The 21,412-nt window shown below is 41.0% G+C and overlaps 1 protein-coding gene across 3 annotated transcripts in view; it reads right to left on the bottom strand.

The window, feature by feature from the left end:
• The window catches only part of DPP6 (dipeptidyl peptidase like 6), a 578,451-nt gene that overhangs the window by 94,643 nt on the left and 462,396 nt on the right, over positions 1-21,412 (bottom strand). For all 3 annotated transcript variants that reach the window (XM_075082347.1, XM_075082346.1, XM_075082348.1), the window contains exon 7: positions 20,381-20,462. In XM_075082347.1, the coding sequence (XP_074938448.1) occupies positions 20,381-20,462 (82 nt within the window). The remainder of the gene's footprint in view (positions 1-20,380; positions 20,463-21,412) is intronic.

Raw genomic sequence — 21,412 nt, 5'->3', positions numbered from 1 at the left:
GACAAGAAGGACATTGAGGTGCTGGAGCGTGTCCAGAGAAGGGCAACGGAGCTGGCGAAGGGTCTAGAGAACAAGTCTTATGAGGAGCGGCTGAGGGAGCTGGGGGTGTTTAGCCTGGAGAAGAGGAGGCTGAGGGGAGACCTTATTGCTCTCTACAACTACCTGAAAGGAGGTTGTAGCGAGGCGGGGGTCGGTATCTTCTCCCAAGTAACAAGCGATAAGACAAGAGGAAATGGCCTCAAGCTGCGCCACGGGAGGTTTAGATTGGATATCGGGAAAAATGCATTTACCAAAAGGATTGTCGATTATTGGAACAGGCTGCCCAGGGAAGTGGTAGAGTTACCATCCTTGGGGGTATTTAAAAGACACATAGGTGTGGTGCTTAGGGACATGGTTTAGTGGTGGACTTGGCAGTGTATGGGTTTGTGGTTGGACTTGATGATCTTAAGGATCTTTTCCAGCATAAAGGATTCTATGATAAAAGTCAGGAATAAGATACTTTGGGCCCAAACAAATACAAATCTTTGTGTCCAAGAGCTAAACGTGCTGGGGGTGCTTGGGTGTGGGCTATTCTGTGACAGGCGCACAATCAAGTGGAATTATTCAAGTCATGCAACCCTTCCCTTGCCCAGCTTCTTCCAGCAAACAAAGGTTTTGCAATATTTTGTGCTGTATTAAATTTTAAATTGATTTACAGGAGAAATAAAGAAGGTGGTTTGACAACCTGTTCCTGCCCTTCGCTTTGTAAAGCATTACAATGTTTTCTGTCTTCACTGTTTTGTCTTTCAGAGCTTCATTGCACTAATCAGGCTGCATGAGGTACCTGGTAACTGCAATAGAAAAATAATATAGTGCTCTAACTTCAAACTGTCTGCCATATAATTCAGAGCCAAACTGCAGCACCTCATAGAGAATTTAAAATTATCCTCCTAACTACAGTGCCTTGTACCCTAAAAACATCAACCATAATCAAGATAAAAGATAACTGAAGCAGCACAAGGAAGATTTCTGTGTAATGTATCTTATAAATTAAGAAAAAGCCTTTGAACTTCCATTATTCATCAAAAAGAAATGTCTTTGGGTTACTTCACATTCTGGGTTAGAAAGATATTAGATGATATTATGAAATACTTATATAATTTTTTTTTACTGTTTTGGTTTTATAACATCAAAGCAGTGCTTTCTATCAACTTACCAGAATCCTTTGAGCTAATTAAAGGATAAGAAATTATTGTAAAGCAAAATAATGAAAAAATTTACAGCTATCACTTTCACTGCTTTACATAGCAGTTCTAGAATAACGTAAAATGACAACAGAAGGGGTCAAGCACAGTTTTATGTCTCTCTCTGTACAGGAGACAAAAACCAGACCCAAAATTTCTGGTGTTGTCTCTTTTGGTGTGCATATCTGAGCCAGATTTTACCCACAACATTCGTGCAATGTATATGCCTTTTATCATGGACAGCACATAAAATCCAGCACTGAGCAGAGCTAATAAACCTGTGATATGTCAGAAGATATCCCCACATTGAATACATCATGACACATTCAATGCAGAGGAAAGAGAAGATACTTATTATATTACTTATGAAAGAAGTAAGAAGAATGGAAACATCCCTACATAGACTGAAGAAACTGAAATTGTTAACTCTCTAAAAAGGAAGAGATAAGCTCTACAAGATGATGGAGAGGAAACAGAAAAGAGGAAAAAGACATTTTCACCCTTTCATTTTTCCAAAACAACAGGGAAACCAATGAAACCTAGAGGAAAGCTGTTTAAAAGTGGATAAAAATATTTTTCCCACTGAAATCAGAATTAACATATGGAACTCCTTGCCACTGGATGTAATGGAAGACAAGAACTTCACTCTCTTCCTGCTCAGTGTTATAATATGGTTAAAAAGAAGAAATACTTCTTAACAAAGATAACCGGAATGTCCTGGTGGACTAAGATAGAGGGTTTTCTTTAAAAAGAATTCACTTACTCCCAGGATAGTAAAAATCAATGTGGATTTTGTTGTTGGCTTTGTGTGGCTCAGGATGTCACTTGAAACTTTCAGCATAAGGTAAAACCCCTTTAGCCTCTGGTATTAACGCACCACTGACTCATGTGTGGGGAAGAAATCTCTGCCTCTTTGCAGCACAGTCTGAAGCAATCACTTCTAATACCTTTGATATCCCTGTGTGACACAAGTCATATTGGAGAAAAAATACCGACTGGTTGGACCACAAGCTTGAGACAGGAGGATAACTTTAAGTCAAAGATTAAGTATTTATCCAGTGAGATAAATTTATCCAGCAAGATAAATGTTTAAACTAACAGCAAAATAAACTTAATTCACTTAAAATGTACAAAAGCCTTAAGAACACTGACTGATTTAAGGAGGACCCATTTAAACTGTTTTTGCAACAGCCTACAGGCTTCTGAAGTAATGTTCTCTACAAACCGACCCAGAGTGGTATTAAGTATTTATGCTGCAGTAATGAAAATACTGCTACTTTTGAATGCACTAACTTACGGACCTTTTCAGGAATCTAAAGAAAGTAATCTCTTTAAGGCCACTGCAAAAGTCACAGTGACCAACTATTTTGAGCAGATGAATACTACAACTTCTTTTATGTTTGTTTAACCCTCCTTTCTTCCAGCCAGAGGTGAGTGACGTTTGTGTTTCTTCACAGACCAAGATAAAATGAATTCGTATGAATTAATCTTCATTTTTACTGCTTCTATTTACTCTCCAACTGTAGGGTGGCATTCTAAATTTATGTTCTTTTTACCCCATAATTTGTAACATATATGACATGTCAACTGAATGGACATCACTGAAATTTAGCATCTCCAAGCATAAAGTTAATGCCTGGAAGCTTATTACTTTAAATTATTAGCACATTGTAGAAGTGTGAATGTTTCCCACACGTTAGAAGGCAGTCTTCCACACTGCAAGGTCAGCTTATAAAATTTAACTACAAGAGAGTAGTTAACATGGAGAGTTTGGCCATTTAGCATGGGGAGTTTGGTCAACAAGAACCGGTGTTCATGTATAGACAGGCACAAAGTCTTGCCTTAACACCTTTTTAAATACCAAATCAACCCAAAGTTCCTTGGAGTCTGAAAAAAACCAGCCACAACATTGAAGACGTGGTGAGTGGGGAAATATAATTACAAAACAACATGCTAGTCTCTCCTCATCCAACACAATGTACTTAATTATTTTCTGGTTTTAATGTTAAAGTCTTATTTTATTTTTCCCCCTGTGTAGAAATCCACTCTTTTGCTGGCAAACCAGTTTACCTGAGGGAGTATTCTGGCAGAATAAATAAAATAACAGATTCATTTTATAATTCTGTGCATCTCTCAGAAATGCTTATCTTTATTTTGCAGTATCAGTAAAAAATATCTGTGTAAAGGTAATTATCCATGGATTTCACTGTTGTAGATGCTGAACAAATGCACAGAAAAGACAGCCCTACCCCAACAGCATATCATTTTAATAGAGAATACTATTGTCCCCATTCAACATGTGAAAAAATGAGAGACAGGGACATCAAAGACAAGACTCAGTTGCCGAAACATAGGCACCTAGAGCCATTTTAAGCCCCTTCATGTGTCTAAAACATCTGGCAGACTATTACACAGGACATATGGGAAACCTCTGCTCTCAAAGAGTGGCATCTAGAGGCCACATACTTTTAACATGATTCAGCTGAGGTGCTCTAGGAACCTGGTTTAAGCAGACAAAACATATTTTAAATGTCACACAAGGTGACTGGCAAAACCATGAGTCAAACCTGCATATCTTGAGCTCTATTCCAATGCCTTAAACACAAAATCATCCTTACTGTAATTATTTCACATCATGTAGATTATTATGAACTTGTGAAGACTGGAAAAGAAGAGATCCAAAATGTGTAATCTCCTGCCATGAACTGCATGTCTAACTGATCAGTTTATTGGCAGAGTCATGGTCAGCTTTGACATGATACTTCACAGAATCACAAAATCACAGAATCCCAGGCTGGAAGGGACCTCAGGGACCATCTAGTCCAACCTTTCTGGGAAGAGCGCAGTCTAGACAAGATGGCCCAGCACCCTGTCCAGCCAAATCTTAAAAGTGTCCCATGAGGCCTAGTCAACCACTTCCCTGGGGAGATTATTCCAGTGGTTGACTCTTCTCACTGTGAAAAATTTCCCTCTCATGTCCAATCGAAACCTCCCCAAGAGCAATTTGTGTCCATCCCCCCTTGTCCTCTCCATGGGACTCCGTGTAAAGAGGGAGTCTCCATCTTCTTTGTAGCTACCCCTTAAGTACTGGTACATGGCGGTGAGATCCCCTCTGAGCCTCCTTTTCTCAAGGCTGAGCAAACCCAGCTCTCCCAGCCTATCCTCTTATGGCAGCTTCCCAGTCCTTTGATCATCTTAGTGGCCCTTCTCTGGACCCCTTCCAGCCTGTCCACATCCTTTTTGTATAGCGGGGACCAGAACTGCCCACAGTGCTCCAGGTGTGGCCTGACAAGCACTGAGTAGAGTGGGATAATGACTTCTTTCTCTCTTCTGGTGATGCCCTTTTTGATGTAACCCAGCATCCTGTTGGCCTTCTTGGCCACAGCAGCACACTGTTCGCTCATGTTGAGCTTTCTGTCCACCAGGACCCCCAGGTCCCTTTCCACAGAGCTGCTCTCCAGCCAGGTGGATCCCAGTCTGTGCTGCACTCCTGGGTTATGTTTTCCCAGGTGCATGACCTTACACTTGTCCTTGTTGAACTTCATAAGGTTCTTGCTGGCCCACTCCTCCAGCCTATCCAGATCTTCCTGCAGAGCAGCTCTCCCTTCTGGAGTGTCTACTTCCCCACTCAACTTGGTGTCATCAGCAAACTTCATCAGGCTACGCTTGATGCCGTTATCCAGATCACTTATAAAGATGTTGAATAACATTGGGCCCCATATCAATCCCTGGGGGACCCCACTTGTGACAGGTTGCCAGTTTGAGAAAGAGCTATTTACCACCATCCTTTGGGTGCAGCCTGTCAGCCAGTTCCCCACCCACTGTACAGACCACTTGTCTAGGCCATAACACATCAATTTCTCCAGGAGGAGACTGTGGGGGACCATATCAAAGGCCTTGGAGAAGTCCAGGTAAACAATGTCCACTGCCTGCCCCATGTCAACCAAGCAGGTCACTTTGTCATAGAAGGCCACCACGTTTGTCAAGCACGATCTGCCTTTAGTGAAGCCATGTTGGCTTTTCCCAATCATGTGCTTCATTTGACTTGTGATGGCCCCCAGGAGGATTTGTTCCATAACTTTCCCACTGATTGAAGTAAGACTGATGGGCCTATAGTTACCCACATCCTCCCTCGAGCCTTTGTTGTAGATTGGAGTAACATTTGCCTTCCTCCAGTCCTCTGGGACATCCCCATTCTCCACAACTTTTCGAAGATCATGGAGAGTGGCCTTGCAATGACATCAGCCGGCTCTCTCAACACCCTCGGGTGGATGGTGTCAGGGCCCATAGATTTGTAGGGGTCAAGCTCCTGTAATAATTCATATACTAACTCTTCCTTCACTGATGGTGGGTCTATGTTTTGGTCAATCAGGAATTTCATTCCCAAAGCCTGGGACCCAACAGTGTTGGTAAAGACAGATGTAAAGAAAGTGTTGAGAACCTCTGCCTTTTCAGCATTGTTGGTGACTGACTTTCCTTTTCTGTTTAACAGTGGGCCTATGTTTTCCTTCTGTTTCTGCTTGTGGTTGACATACCTGAAGCACCCTTTCTTGCTATTTTTGATGTCTATGGCCAGTTTCAATTCAAGCTGGGATTTTTCTTTTCTAACTGCATCTCTGCACACTCTGGCAATGCCCTTGTAGCTCTCAACGGATAATCCTCCCCTTCTCCATCTGTGATATGTTCCTCTTTTGGTTTTGAGTAGACCCAGGAGGTCATGGTTAATCCAAGAGGGCCTCTTGCTCTTCTTACATCCCTTTCTTTTGTAGGAGATAAACTGGTTTTGTGCTTCCAAGAGAGAGCACTCACTAGCTCCTTTATCTTCCATGGAAGTATCCCATTGAATCCCTCCCAAGTGAGCTCTATAGCAAGCTGAAGTTTGCTTTTCCAAAATCTAGAACCCTTGTCTTAGAGCTGACCGTCAGCACACTCAGCAGGATCCCGAACTCCACAATATTGCGATCACTGCAGCCAAGGCTATCACTAACCGAGATATTACAAAGCAGGTTTTCTTGATTTGTGAATAGCAAGTTCAGCAGTGCCTCACTCCTGGTTGGCACATCTAACATCTGTACGAGGAAACAGTCCTCTATACACTCCAGGAACTAGGTGGATGACATGTGAGCTGCTGTATTGTTCTTCCAGCAGATGTCTGGGTAGTTGAAGTCAACCATAAGGACTGGGTTCTGTTGGCCAGAAGCTTGCTTTAGTGCCCCAAGTGTCACTTCATCAACTTTGTTGTCTTGGTTAGGAGGATGGTAGCAGATGCCCACTGTGAGGTCCTGCTTGGAGGTGACCCCTCTGACTTTAACCCAGAGGCATTCGATAGAGCAGTCGCAATCACCATAGTTGACTTCGATACGTTCAAGGTTTTCCTTAGAGTGTGACTCCTCCACCTCTTCTACCCTGCCTGTCTTTATGAAAGAGCCTATAACTGTCCATCGCAATCCCCCAGTTGTTTGATCTGTCCCCCATGTTTCAGTTACTCCTATAATGTCATAACCTTGAACTCATACTTTCTTCTGCAAAGGCAGACCTACAGCTACTGTAAAATCCCTTTTGCTTAATAATAAAGAAAAATAGTTCTGTGTATCTTGCCCTGTACATCTGCCACTGTACATTGTTCATGTACATTGATAGGATTCAATACTACCTCTTCTTGTGCAGGACTTTCTGTGGCCTTTTGTAGATGGCATGATCTAGTCTGCCTTAGACAGGTGCCATGTAGACTCAGCAGGGAGATGCAGGTACCAATGAAGACATAGAGGAAGATAAAATCTGCTTAACTTCAGGGCATTATTCTCCAGCACCTTTTATGGTGAGCTGGGTGATCCCAAGTCCAAATAAAGTCAAACAATGCAGTTCATATAATTTAAGTATCTACCAGTTCCAGCGAGTACAAACAGCCAATGTGAGACACCTTCATCCACTCAAGATCTGGTCTATTAGCTCTTTGAGGCTAATGGCAGCACAATCATGCACTCAAATTAGACCATCTGTAGATCAATATGGTAATGAAAAAAATAAAATGCATGGTGAAAAAAATCTTGGAGAAGATACTATCCTCACTCCCAGGCCTACTGATAAACCATTCCTCATGCACATCCTTCAAAGTCTCTGAAAGCCCTCTCTTCCAGCTGCAGGGTGGTGTAGCCCCAAAAGAAGGCCTGTAGCATATGTTCAATGACTATTGCCTCAGTGCTGTTGCTCATAGTCCTAACCATGTCCAAGTTCTTGGGCTCTTACACTTGAACTCTGATCACATCAAATTTCTTAAACAAAAGGTACCCATTTCACCGCACATGGCCTATGAGAATATATGTGGGCAAATTAAGTTAATCATTTGAGGTAAATCCAGACTTCTGCAAGGTTAGGCAGTCCTTGAATGGTGCAGGACTGCATCACTCTGGTATATAAATGGGGATTCAACTGCCTGAAATCATTCTATGTGCAATTTAAGGTTCCTACGTACTTTCTGTCAGTTATCTCTTCCATCAAGGGTGCATGTGAACATTTGTATTGGGTTTACATGGCAAGGTTTTTGTAGCAGCAGGGGAAAAAGGGCTGCAGGGGTGGCTTCTGTGAGAAGACACCAGGAGCTGCCCCCGTGTCAGACAGATCCAGTTCCAGATGGCTCCAAGACAGACCCACTGCCGGTCAAAGCTGAGCCCACCAGTGATGTTGTTAGTGCCTCTGTGACAATATGTTTATAAAAGGGTAAAAATGCTATGCAACAGCTGTGAAAGAGGAGTGAGAAAACATGAGAGAAACAGCCCTGCAGGTACCAAGGTCAGTGAAGAAGGAGGGAGAGGAGGTGCTGGAACTGAGATGAACATGGTGAGTCAGGCTGTCCCCCTGCAGCCCATGGGGGTTAAGAGCGGAGCAAATATCCACTTTGCAGCCTGTGGAGGATGCTATGCTGGAGCAGGTGGATATGTTCTGAAGGGAGCTGTGGCCTGTAGAGAGCCCGTGGTGGAGCAGGCTCCTGGCAGGACCCACGGCCTGTGGGGGACCCACGCTGGAGCAGTTAAGGAAGAACTGTAGCCCATGGGAAGGACCCATGTTGGAGAAGTTTGTGGAGGACTGTCTCCTGTGGGAGGGACCGCATGCTGGAGTGGGGAAGGAGCGTGAGGAGGAAGCGGCAAAGATGAAGTGTTATGAACTGTCTACAATGCTCATTCCTCATCCCCCTGCGCTGCTTGGTGGGAGAAGGCAGAGAAAATCATGAGTGGAGTTGAGCCTGGGAAGAAGGGAGGGGTGGGGGGAAAGGGAAGCATTTTTAGTTTTGTTTTATTTCTCACTATTGCAGTCTGTTACAATTAACTGGTAATAAATTAAATTAATTTCCCCAGGTTGACTCTGTTTTACCCATAATGGTAATTGTTAAGGGATCACCCTGTCCTTATCTCAACTCATGAGTTTTTCATAGTATATTCTCCCCCCGTCCCGTTGAGGAGGGGGAGGGATAGAGCAGCTTGTTGGGCATCTAGCAGCCAGCCAAGGTCAGCCAACTACAACAGTCCCACGGTTTAATCAAGGACTCTTTTTTTTTTTTTTTAACTTTTCAGTATAAGATACTTCCTTAGAATTTTGTAACTTCTATTCATTTTTTGGAGGTGTCAATTATAAGAAAGGTTTGTGCTGAATTGTATATTAACTATCTACACATTTATATGGTGTTACACATCACATCGGTCTGAAAGCCTCAAAAAAATACACAGATTTAGCTTCCCAATATGTCCAGGAAGTAGAAAAGTATCACTTCTTTATTTATACGCTAAGTAACCGGTTGAGGTCTGTAACAGAATCACAGCATGTAACTGGGGTTTGGAAATGTCAGATCACGAACACAAATAGTTTTGAGCATGATCAAGCTCTTGCTGGAAATGCACACACAGAAAGACCTCTCCCTTCTCCCTTCCATTTCTAGTGCTCTCTAATTCCATTCAAATATTTTGGAGATAGCTCTTCTCAAGCCAGTTTTGGTTTTCTGCTGCCATATGAAAACTGGAAGCTGAGGACTGTGAAAATGAAAAACTGCAAAGAGAGAAAGATTCCCTGCTGTTTTGTCCAAGGTACAACTTGTCTTTACTTGCACATCCTTGTCCATGCGGCACCTTGAAGCAGATATGATAATTGTGTTTTCACTTTGGGATATCAAGGAAATCTGATGAGCATTGTACCGGAAAGTCCTTGGCATTTTGCAGTTATCATTCTACATCAAATGCAGCAGAAAAATGTGTGACCAATTAAAAACCAGTTCTAAATCTTGTGGCTGATTGACTATGCATTATTTAATGAATACTCTGCCAATTTCTTCTTTTGAACCTCATAAAATGCAAACTTTGATGTTCAAATAGCTTCCATTAATGCATTCTGTCATGAGTGTTGTTCTTAATGCATATGACATGATTACGCCAACTCTTATCAGTTCTTCAAGAAGCTTAATAAAACCATAAACTGCTCCTCACCAGTGAGCTTACATAATAAGAGCTAGTATTTTAATTAGGCTTTTCTTGTTGCTGTTTAAATATAGCTTGATAGCAGGTGGGAAAAAAGGAGTAAGACAAAAAACTTAAAAATATTTTCATTCTCTCCCTCAAATGGTTCATGTCTGCAATTTAGGAAAGAGACAGATAACAATTTTGATGAAGGAGTGAGATAAAGGATTTTTAAATAAACTTTTTTCTTTACAAAACCAAAACGTCGTTATTAAAGCCGGTGATGAACCAATGAAGCTTTTCCACATGATAAATGCATTGCAGAGAAAATCACATCTTGACAAATTATTGACAGAAAAGGCTACAGTTCCAGTTTTTCATACCAGAGTTTATCTTTGGTTTAATTCAAAGTAAGAAGCGAACTCCTTACCAAGCTAAGGATTTAGAAGACATAGCAGTTTCTGAAGATATGCAAAAAATAGATAAGGTTTACTTTAATCCAACTTTACTCTGCCCAGAATTGGGCAAAGGTGGCGTTTAGACCAAAGTGAGGACTACACCAGTTTTAAAATGATTCTGCAGGAAGTCTTTCAGGGCAGGGAATCTGAAACCACCCAGGCGACCACTAAAACCAGAAAATACCATAGTACAGATAGATGCACATAAGAATCATGCTGATCTATAAAGCCATCAAAACCAGCATTCATGACTTCTCATTGGAGATCGAAGGCTTGTATGTATCTCATATCAGTAGTGTAAGAGATTAACTGCATGGAAGTCAATGCAATGAAAGAAAATGTAATTGATTCTAAAAAGGAAAATTATCAGAGTTACTGTAAAAGACAAATGAAAAATCTGCTGCCTTCAGTGGCTTTGATTACATATCTAGGAAAGGAAGTACAGAAAAGTCACCACTTGTAAATTGTGCAAATCTCTGGATTTTAGTCATATATCTTGGAAATTGCTAATATATCTTATAAAATAAACATTAAGAACTCAATTTTGCTTTCATCTCACATGATCAACAGACTAAGAAGGCAGAGAGAATGGAAAGTCATTCCTTCATGTCTTCAAATAAAGTGATACTTTCTATTTCTATGAACAGTGTCTAGGTCCCATTTGAGAGCTTCCAAAAGAGGATGTGGCTCTCCAGGTCTGGAGGTGACCTCGCCCTGTGGCTGGGGGAGACGATCACCTTGCCTGCAGGAGGTGGGCATGGGTGGAGTCAGTAAAGGAGCAGTGGAAGACGGTTAGAAGACTCTGCAACATCAGAGGTGTCAAAAAGGATATTGAAGGATCTTCTCTGAGACCCTACACAAAAGGAGGGACAGGCAGAGTTTAAGCTGATTGGGCTGGTAAATGAAGGCACCATGAGGAAGGATCCTGCTCTGCTGACAGATCTGCAGCTACAGATCAGGTTCAGTGCCCAGTTCTGGGGCTGGGAACTCTGTCCTGCCTCAGGACGGGAGCTTTAAACCCAGAACACCGGGGGAGGGAGAGGATGGCCCACAGTCAGGCGAGGAAATGATAGACTTGGCTGGCAAGAAAAGGGAGATGTGGACAAGAGAGACTCTGGTGAACAGGGCTGAAGGAGGCCCTCCTCAAACAATGCACAAAAATAAGGAGAAGCTGAGCACACAACTCTGTGGGGAAAGCTTTCACAATTTTCCTGGGAAACCACCACAAATGGGTGCCTCTCTGTGCCTGTACACTAACGCACGCAGTATGGGGAATAAACAGGAGGAATTAAGGTTTGTGTGCAGTTGTAGAGCTACAATCTCAATAGGATCATAGAAATGTGGTGGGACAGCTTGTACGACTGTAGCGCTGTGATGGATGAATACAGGCTCTTTAGGAAGGACAGGCTGGGATGCTGAGGAGGGGGAGTTGCCCTTTATATGAGAGAGCAGCCGAGATGCACGGAGTTCAGTGATGCATGAGGCGCCAGATGAGAGCTTATAGGTCAGGATTAGTGGGCAGACCAAAGTGGATGGTGTTGTGGTGAGCGTCTGCTACCAACTGACCAGTCAGGAAGTAGATGATGAGGCCTTCTTCATTCAGCTGGAATAAACATCACATTCAAATGCCCTGGTCCTCATGGAGGACCTTAATCATTATCTGGTGGAGGGAAAACAACTTGGGCACAAGCTACCCAGGAGGTCTGTGGAGGGCAGTGGTGGCAATGTCCTGACACAGGTGATCAAGGAGCTGATGAAGGGAGGTGCTTTCAAGCAAGAAGGTGAAAGCTGAGGGCAGCCTTGGCTGCATACACCATGAGGTGGTGAAGTTCAGGATCATGACAGGAAAGATCATAGCAAAAAGCATTAAGCCCTGGACTTCAGAAAAGCACACTTTGGTTTGTTCATGGACTTGCTTGGAAGAATCCCATGGGATAGAGCCCTGGAGAGAAAAGAGGTCCAGGAAAGTTGTTGGATTTTCAAGTATCACCTCCTCCAAGCTTAAGAATGGTCCATCCTGATGTGTATGAAATGAAGCAAAGGAAGCAGGAGGCCTGTGTGGATGAGCACATTGCTCCTGGCACAACTTGAACATAACAAGGAGTACATGAGGCAGGGGCAGGGACAGGTGACCTAGAAGGAATGTAGAGACACTGATTGTGCATGGATGGGGTCAGGAAAACCAAAGCTCATCTAGAGTTGAATTCAGTGAGGGACATGAAGGGCAACAAGAACGGCTTCTATAGGTACCTCAGCAGTAAAAGGAAGTCTAGGGAAAACACGGATCTGCTGCAAGTAATATTATCTAGCTATTAAGCATGTTCTGTAAAGCCTATAGGTTACAATTCCTTGTTAAGAACAGGCAAGGTTTTTCTAAGATACTTATTAAATCATGTTTGTGGTGTGTCTACAGGATTCAGTAAAGTCTGGAGACCTTTTCTCCAGGAAATGTGAAGGCTCCCTTTGGAAAGCAGAAGAGTATGTAAGATCCTGTGGTTTTTAAGGTCTTCAAAGACAATCCAAAACTTGCAGAACCAATACTCAAGATAAAGTCCCATAAAATGGGCTATAGGAATAATGACAAGTTCTGTGACCTGGAAGCATATTCCCAAAATTTTCCCTTTAAATTGGGCACAGAAGAGATTTTTTGCTTGCTTCTGACAGTTCAAGTCCTTAAGTGCATTAATATTCTTCTCAGGTTTCTACAAGCTTCTCTATATTTTTGACGTTGCTTCATTACAAACACAGTGCATTTCCATTTGTATTCTGTGAGCAGGCTAGTCCACAACATGTATGGATTCTAATCACACCTAGAATCTGCCAGAGTCCAGCCAAATAAGCAATTATCATGATTCTGGAGATTTAAAAATATATGTTTCAATAAAAATATGCTGTCCTATTTTCTGTTCTTCAGGGAAAAAGAAGAGGATTTATTTCACCTCAACAAAGAGAACCATGTCTGCCTGGACTTCTTTGCCCTGGATTTTAATGGGGTTATTTTAATTTAAAACTGCCTTGTTATATTAAAGAATGTATCAGTAAATGTACCATTTAGTACAGAACTCTGATTCTACTTTTAAGTTCTGCTTGATGGATTATCTTGTATTCTGTAACCTAATATCACTGATGGTTATGTAGGACATCACTATAAATTAGATTATTTAATATGAGATGATACAGTGTTTCATTTTAAATATTCTATTGTGTTACAGAATGAATATCTGCCTAAGAAGAGCACACAGATTACTTGACAGCATAAAGAAACTGGAAACTGGGGTTCAGGTTTCCTCAAGATACACATCTGACCTTGGACAGTGAGCTATTCAGTGTAATATTCCTCTTTAATACAATGTTTAGTAACAGAAACCATCAACATTTACTGCAGCAGCTGAACAGTAGAACTAACAGAATTGTTCCTGAAGCCTTCTCTCGGCTCTGAGGTATGGCAGTTTCTGGGGAAGATGAGACTACCCTGGCAAGGGAAGGTGAGCTACGCCACAAATGGCACTGCTTGTGGCATCCTGACGTCTGTCACTTAAACATACACTCACCAATGACTGCTGCTATCTAAAGTAAATGGTAACTATTTTCATGGCACAAAATAGCAGCTTTCCAAGAACAAGACTTTTCATAGGCACTTATTTCAATGGGCAGTATCTGCCAACTACAGTTTTGTAAGATGCGGAAGCCCTTATGCGCAGACCTAAAGTAAATAGTTCTAGCTGTTAGATCTCTGAAATGAAAAATGCCTTAACAAAGGATACGTGTTCAGTATCCATAAAGCACAACTGAAATTAGAGGAATATGATTTTAGGTCTCTGTAACAGGAGGGAAATATTTTCAGTGGAACAGACCCTATCCTAGTGTGTTGCACTGTTAGGAGTTTTGCACTTTGTGCAACTGCAGTAGTATACAAGGAATATAAAGGAAGATAATTCAATACCTGCCCTATAGTGCAAGTACAGTGTGAAACGCTTTAAACTAGCAAGTCTATCAATACCTGCGTTTCTTAGTGGTACATACTCAGTTTCCTTAATGCAGAGTGTGAATCTCCACATTTACTATATTAATTCTGTAAGTCCACTGTGAGGTACGAATACATTGCCATCTTCATGCCGTAACTTAACCAGAAAACAAAGTGACATATATGAAGTCACAGAGGAAGCCTATGGCAGTGTCTCACCTCCAGGGGCAATGCCTTAAACACCGCATCAACCTATGTCTCTCATATCTGGATGTAAGAGCAGTAACTTTTTTTCTGATTTATTGGTAAAACTTCTAAGGCGAATAATCAATTTCATTTTTTTTCTCTGAAATCTTTCATGTCCACAAAAAGAGCAACATCTTATTTACAATAAAATCACCTATATCTTCTTTCAGTAACGTTTCTTGTAGCATCTTCAGTTATCTTAAATATCTTGCTTTTTTTCCTCTGAGGTAAATGCAGCACCCAGAATGCTGAGATGGGAAGGGACACAACTGTTCTCAGCAGAGCTCATAACGCTGTGCCAACGCTTCCCTTTGGTAAACGAGGACTGAACACGTCAAGCCCACTGATGCCAAAGGAAATGACAAGGATGTACAAAAATGAAAATGAAAAGAGGACTCTATGGCCACTGTAGCCAGGAAAAAACAAACACAACACTTTTCCAAGGGCATTCTTTGAATAAAATCAGGGGAAAGGGCAATGGGCATCCCCAACCAGAGTAACCTGTCCAGGTATTCAGTGTACACGTAAAATGTCTTACTGGGGATTCCTTAAAGAATTTATATGCTGACACTGGAAAAGGGGATGAAGGGGAGACAGAATATCATTATCCTGAAACTCTTGCTTTTCCCAGAATGCAGGAACCATGTAAAAAGCTGCCTGAATATCTCCCACCATGCTTAAATACAGCTTATAAAGACATTAGGAAGTGGGGAGAGGGGTGGGCTTTCCTTCCATGCAACTAGCAAGATAACCAAGCCAGAATAATTACATACAGCAGATCACAGCTAAATATTGATTTAGATGTCATTGCGAAAAGAAAAGGCGAGAGAACAACAGCTTGAAAATAATGATGTAAAAATCTATGAAATAATGGTGGAGACAAACAGACCTACAGCAATTATACACACAGCAGTTCAAAAGCCCTGCTGGATTAGGAACAACAGCAGATGATTCAGTACCTCCCCTGAAAATGGTCCTCCCCACTTGATATGTATGCAGCCCTTCTGCCTGGAACTAAGCTGGCATGACAGGCACGAATTCAGGCAAGGAAAAACCTGCTAATTAGAGGAGTCACTCCAGTTTAGTTCCAGATGTCATCACTTAACCAGCTTTTTGCATCTAGATATCCTAGTTAGCGAGACATTGTGCTACAGTGTTAAAAATAATCATAACAACAAATGAGATGGAAAGGTTCGGGCCCTGTGCAGCAGGATTTATCATTCGAATGTTTTATATATGAATGAATTCAAATATTGCTTTAAATTGTATTGCACTTTTTAGACAGTAATATCTATGACAAGCTGTTTACCAGCATTTGCATTCATTGTCTGAGGGCACCTGCAAACCTCTAACATGGTAGGGGCTGCATTTCACTGAGAGAGATTTCTCACTGCAACTTCTGCGCCTGCTGTTAAACGTAACTACTATTACTTTAGAACCAAGTATACACTTGATTGCTGCATAATCTACAAGAATAAAGGGTAGTTCCTGCTCCAGAAAAGTTGGCATTGGTAAAGGTTTATTGGCTATGGCTGTGGAGAAATCCGTTTTGACATTCTGGGGGTTGCAGTAAGTGCAAGGACATACAAAACTTTCAGCAACTGTAATCCTCTTCCTGTACTTTTTTTGGTACTTTAAAGAAACAGTGGAAGCAGTAAAAGACCGACTGGCCAGAAGAACCTCAAAAAATATTTCTCTTTGCTGAAGAATAAATACTATGATGTATGAGAGAGGTTCTTTTGAATTATAACTTCTGCCTCTAAAGTTGTGCAGAACTGCTTCCCCCAGCATCTGATGTGTCACTGTTATCATTAGTATCTGTCAGGGCTGTTACAGATTCTGATTTTAAAAAAAAAAAAAAAGGAAAATAGCAGCACGGCAGAAGTTCTTCTGGTTTTGAAATTGGAGTTTAACAGCTTCTGTGAACTGTACTTTAGTGCTGTCAACACAGGCAAATATTCCCTGCATGTTATCAGAGCAGGCCTACTGTTTGCTCCTTCCTTTTGACAATAGGGCCCATGTATATACCTAGTTTGTCCTTAAAGCAAATATTGTGAACCTGGATGTGCTCATTTTGGGATAATGTAGATAAAAGCCTCCTGAAAACTTCAGGTTTTTTTGATTCCTTGAGCACTTCAGCTACAGATATGCACTAGACAGTCTCTTGCTCCTGAAGCACGCCCTGACTTCAGCCGTGACGCCAAGCAAACCAGCAAAGGAAAACTCTTCCCACTGCACTACTTTTTTTTTTTTTTAACAAATAGAGGGGTCCAAGCCTGTCAGCCACATAAGTTTTACGAAAACTGAGTTCAGGGTCATAGTAACTTATTAACCTTTGAATAGATACTATTGGAGCAAATGTACCACTAAAACTTCACGAGCCCTCTGCCCTTGGGCAGAACCTCCCTCTGAAAGATGCAAAATGATGAAACTGGTAAAATATTCCAGTTAGATCAATTAACAGAAGCTTTTTGTGGCAGACTTGAAACTCCAAAAGTGGGCAGCTATTGAGTCATAAATGGCAAGATCAGAGAAAAAGAGGAAATGTGAGGACTGAAGATTTTTACAAAAATAAGCATACACAGAACAGCGCAAAGGTACAGCCTAACAATTTTGCAGTCCTATCATGCCACCAGCATCCTCATACTGCTAGAAAGTATCACACAAACTGTTTGAGGGTAATACAGCCTATTTACTGAAAACTACCAAGCTCTGTGCTGAAGGCCAGTGAACTGATGTCATCGAATACTGCGGGAGACTTTGGGCTGTTGAGTGCACCATGGAGTGGATGGGTTTTTTTCATAGAGTTTTTGCGTAGTCATTTACACCCACAAAAAGTGAATATATCACACTGCTATTCCAATTTAACAGTGTTTTTCACACATTCTATAAAGTCATAAATGACGGCTCATGTCGTAGGACAAATGAGAGGAATAAGCCCTTTAATAATTGCCACGTTTAGGAAACGTTGTCCCTCTTGCACTGAAGTTAATGGCTCTCTTTTTATTGACTCAGGACCAGTTCTTCCAACAGCTTTGGAAGACTTAATTTGTTAAGACGTTGGCTGAGATCTGAGAAAGGCTGAAGCCTTTTTCTGAGGGACCAGAAGTGAGGGCTTTTTTGCATTCTGATCTTCTGACATAGATATTCTCAGAACCAATATCTGCCATTATTTATACAGCTCTGTTGGCGTGTGTGGCTTTCTGCAGGCTAGTAAGAAGTCAAGAACCATGCTCTGAGGAGTTCACCATCTAAAAATTGGCATATAATTTAATGAGTAAGGACAAAAGAAAACAAGATAAATAGAAAATTGCTCCTGGGAAAGTTCCACTGTTTATTTTTATTCTCAAAGAATGCAGATCATTCAGGCTGTTTCTGTTTCAGATTTATTTCTTTTTTGAATGATTAGACATGCAAGAGAGAAAGGTCAGACACAGCAACTAAAAGTTCCCCTAGGAAGGATGAAACAGAAGCTACAAAGGGAATAAAAAATTTCAGAACCAAACTCTCTTGCTCTCCTGCCCTGCCTCTCCTTTGTGCTGCCAAAGAAGAACAATCCAGGAGATTTCAAGGGGAAAGCTTTTTATTTCCCGAAAATTGGGATATCTTCAAGGTGGTGCAAAACCCACCCACCCTGTGCTCCCACCTTTCCTGGGAGATGCAGCATGGAGTCGGGCTGCAGACTGTGCACAGAGGGGGGCTCTGTGAGCAGCGCCGGAGCTGGCACATGCTCATGTGCCTCAGTGTAGTTGTAGGACCACCCTAAAATACTCTGAAAAGTGTTTGGCCCTGTGACCGCTAGAACCAGCGGAGCTGATATGTAGTCCTGAGCACGTTACTCCTTTCCATCCCACTTGACATTTTTCCCTCCCTCTCCTGCAACACAACCCAGACTACATTTAGCAAACACCTTCACACCATCAAGTTTAAATGGACTTTAATTTTTCTCTGCCTTTGCACTCAGTGTTGTCCCCACAGAAGGAGACATGAATGTCACTGGCAATTATATTCTGAGTAATGCAATTAGTCCTAAAATACAGAACAGCACGCATTGTATATTTTCTCTCTCTCATTTATAACGCCTGTAGATTTTTTTTAAAAGGCCTCTTTTTTTCTCTAGCAATTCTCTGCTGATCTTTAGCTATAAATAGCTTACATCGATGCATGTACAAGCCTGCTTATTTTATAAACTACAACTATAATTTTCTTTTAAGGTAAATGACGGGCAAGGAAAAGTGCAAAAAAGGCCCATATGTTAGACACGTGCAAGATAACACTTAAAACTACCAAACTAAAACAGTCAGGTTCTCCTCACCTACCCTGATTCCAAATGCAGGAACAGGGAATACAGCTGAATTACAGGCCAAGAGATTTACTTATTTGGAATAAAAAAGAAACGTACAGAACAAATCCACTGTTGCAAGATACTTCCAAGATTCATAAGGAATTCAATAGTAACAGGAAATCTTGCAGTTACTTAAAAAAAACCAAAGAAATCTGCCATGCATCCCACAGAAGGGGCATGTACTAAACTTGATGTCTTAGGGAATTCTTAGGGAATTAAGTTTTCACTGTGTATTTCATAATAAAAATTGGTGGAAAGTGGTATCAGTTATTTCAGCATTAAAAGGTAAAGCTGGGAGCAATGAAGACTTTTCTTCTCCTGGACTGTATATACTGTCCTGTTGTATATAAAATTTGTCCATTTTGATATTAATATTTTTCCTTCCTGTATAGTTATGTTACTTTGGTAGAGAAGGCAATGGAGGAAGTAACTTGGTCATCTTGACTTCGGTAAGAAAAAGGGTAAATCTTCTTTCTAAGGTGGATGTTAAGTACACTCGTTCAGCTTGGTAAAACTAACGTGAATGGGAGTCAGTGAGCGAGCGGCTGTGTGGTGCTTAGCTCCTGGCAGGGGTTAAACCACACCAGTCATGGGAGTGGGGCAAGTAAGTATGTGCAACGAGAAAAAATGAGCTCCTCAAAAGTAATTTTGCATAGAGGCAAAGGCTGCTGCTTCTCCATTCCTACCAGATTGGAGGCCACTGACACTCTCAAACCCAATTTTCCTGATGGAGCAGAGGAGAGACTTTCCTACTCCTGTATCTCTTACGTTTCCTCCAACCTGATTTGCAGACTGGCAATGATAATGTCTTCCATTGCTGTTTTTTAAATAATAAAATTTGAAAATAATCTAGTTAAGGACACAGGGAAAAAAAAAACCCCACGAGAGCACTGGGGACAGGCAACATATGCCAGATTTTCTTGGATAATGAGCTTTTAAAGCTCTTTTTTTGGTATAAAAATTCCATATGAAAAAAAGAAGTCACTCTTTCTTTTCTTGTTACACTAGAAAGAGAATGTTTGGCATATGCAAAATCTTAATATTGGAATCACACCAGGAAACAAAACCAGGGATCTTACCAGGAAATACGTGCTCTAAAAAATGGGTAAATCCAAGATGGCAGTGGCCAAGGGACAAAACAGCGGAGATTTCAGGATTGTTGCAGTATGAAAGGCTCCATGAAACACAATGAATCCCTGACAAGTGGGTTTTTTTCAAGTCTGCTCCGAAAACTTTCCAGAATACACTTCTACCTTTGTCCATTTTGGAAATAATTACAGGGAAAATTCAGGGCAGCTGTGTTCTAGAGAGATGTATTCTCCATACAGGGTTGCTAATATTAAAATTGCCCTAGTGCCAAGTTTGCACGTCTGAAGGCACCCTGGTGAAGCAATGATATGCCAACTAAATCATACTCTCTGTTATGTCTATAACCTGTCCTGTGTCCAACACTGGGAGAAGCAGGTGCATCCTCTCAAAGAGCTTTCATAAAGTGTTCTTTCTCTGCATTTTTAGACACAATTAATTTGCAGTAAATTTATATATTTGGGAATTTTGTAAATAAATTACATGATAAAACAATCCCACAAAGATGCTAGAAGCAGGTTTCAAGAAGCTAGTCAGTAAAGAGTTATTCTTTCTTTACTTGCAAACAATAGCAGCATGGTCTCTAAATTCATTTGCACACTTGATCTTTCTCTTACCAGCTGTTGCCCTTTTGGACCCCAACCAGCATACTGAAGCTTTGCATTGCTGACCTCAGGGGGATACAAATTCTGGGGATCCCTGCAAAAAGAGAAAAATAAAATTTCAGCTTCAGGAATGTTCTTATTTAAGCTGGTGCACACCTGTTTTGGAAATCCACCATGACCCTGTAAGGCATCTTTCAGCTGGAGTCATCTAATATTTAGTGACAGATTTCAGTAGATTGTGTTATTGTAAGGTAAGCACTGTACAACTAGTAAGTGCGGGTAAGATCAAATATTTAACTGACAATTCCTGTTTCTTATTAATACAAAGTTAAACACATTAGTTCCACTTCTGACTGCCTAAGCCTTAAGAATTAGTCAAGGGATGACAAACAAAGTAATTGTATTTATCAACACTGATGATGACAGCAAAGGATAAACAATAATTATATTTTTTAATCATATTGCCACAAGAAAAATATCATTTCATCTTCTTCACCCTATAGCTTTTCTGCCTAATAATTTTCCTTTGAACACGACTGCAGAAAAGTTCAGCAACTCTATAACAACTGATATGCAGCCTGGCTTTAAAGGGAAAAGCTCCTATTAATAACATATATCTCATTTTTTAAGAAAATAAAGTCAAAATGCTTTTCTTGTTCTTTCATCCATTACTTCAATTTTGTAGCAGAACATCAGTGAGACATAGTAAATGCAATACAGAAAAAGGAGGATTTTTTGGTAAATGTCAGAGCAACATAATGTCATTTTATCACAGCACAGACAGCATTGCCTTGACAGCATTTATACACAGCATAAATAATTACATTATAAATGCTGAAGTCACATTGCTGTAACTCTGTGTATAGTAATATTCTACAAACAAGAACGTTAATAAAGCCTGTATGCAGTATACCTCATTAGCAGAACTCAAACTGCTTTAAAAAATAAGGGCGTTACAATCACTGCTCTACAGATAGGAACAACAAGGCAATTTGAGGCCAACATCACCCAAAACCAGAAAAAAAGAGCCAAAGCCTTCAAGCA

The sequence above is a fragment of the Phalacrocorax aristotelis genome, chromosome 2 (genome assembly GCF_949628215.1).
Source record: "Phalacrocorax aristotelis chromosome 2, bGulAri2.1, whole genome shotgun sequence".
Lineage (NCBI taxonomy): Eukaryota > Metazoa > Chordata > Aves > Suliformes > Phalacrocoracidae > Phalacrocorax > Phalacrocorax aristotelis.
The sequence above is the reverse complement of the archived record's forward strand: the minus strand, read 5'-3'. Positions and strand labels throughout refer to the sequence as shown.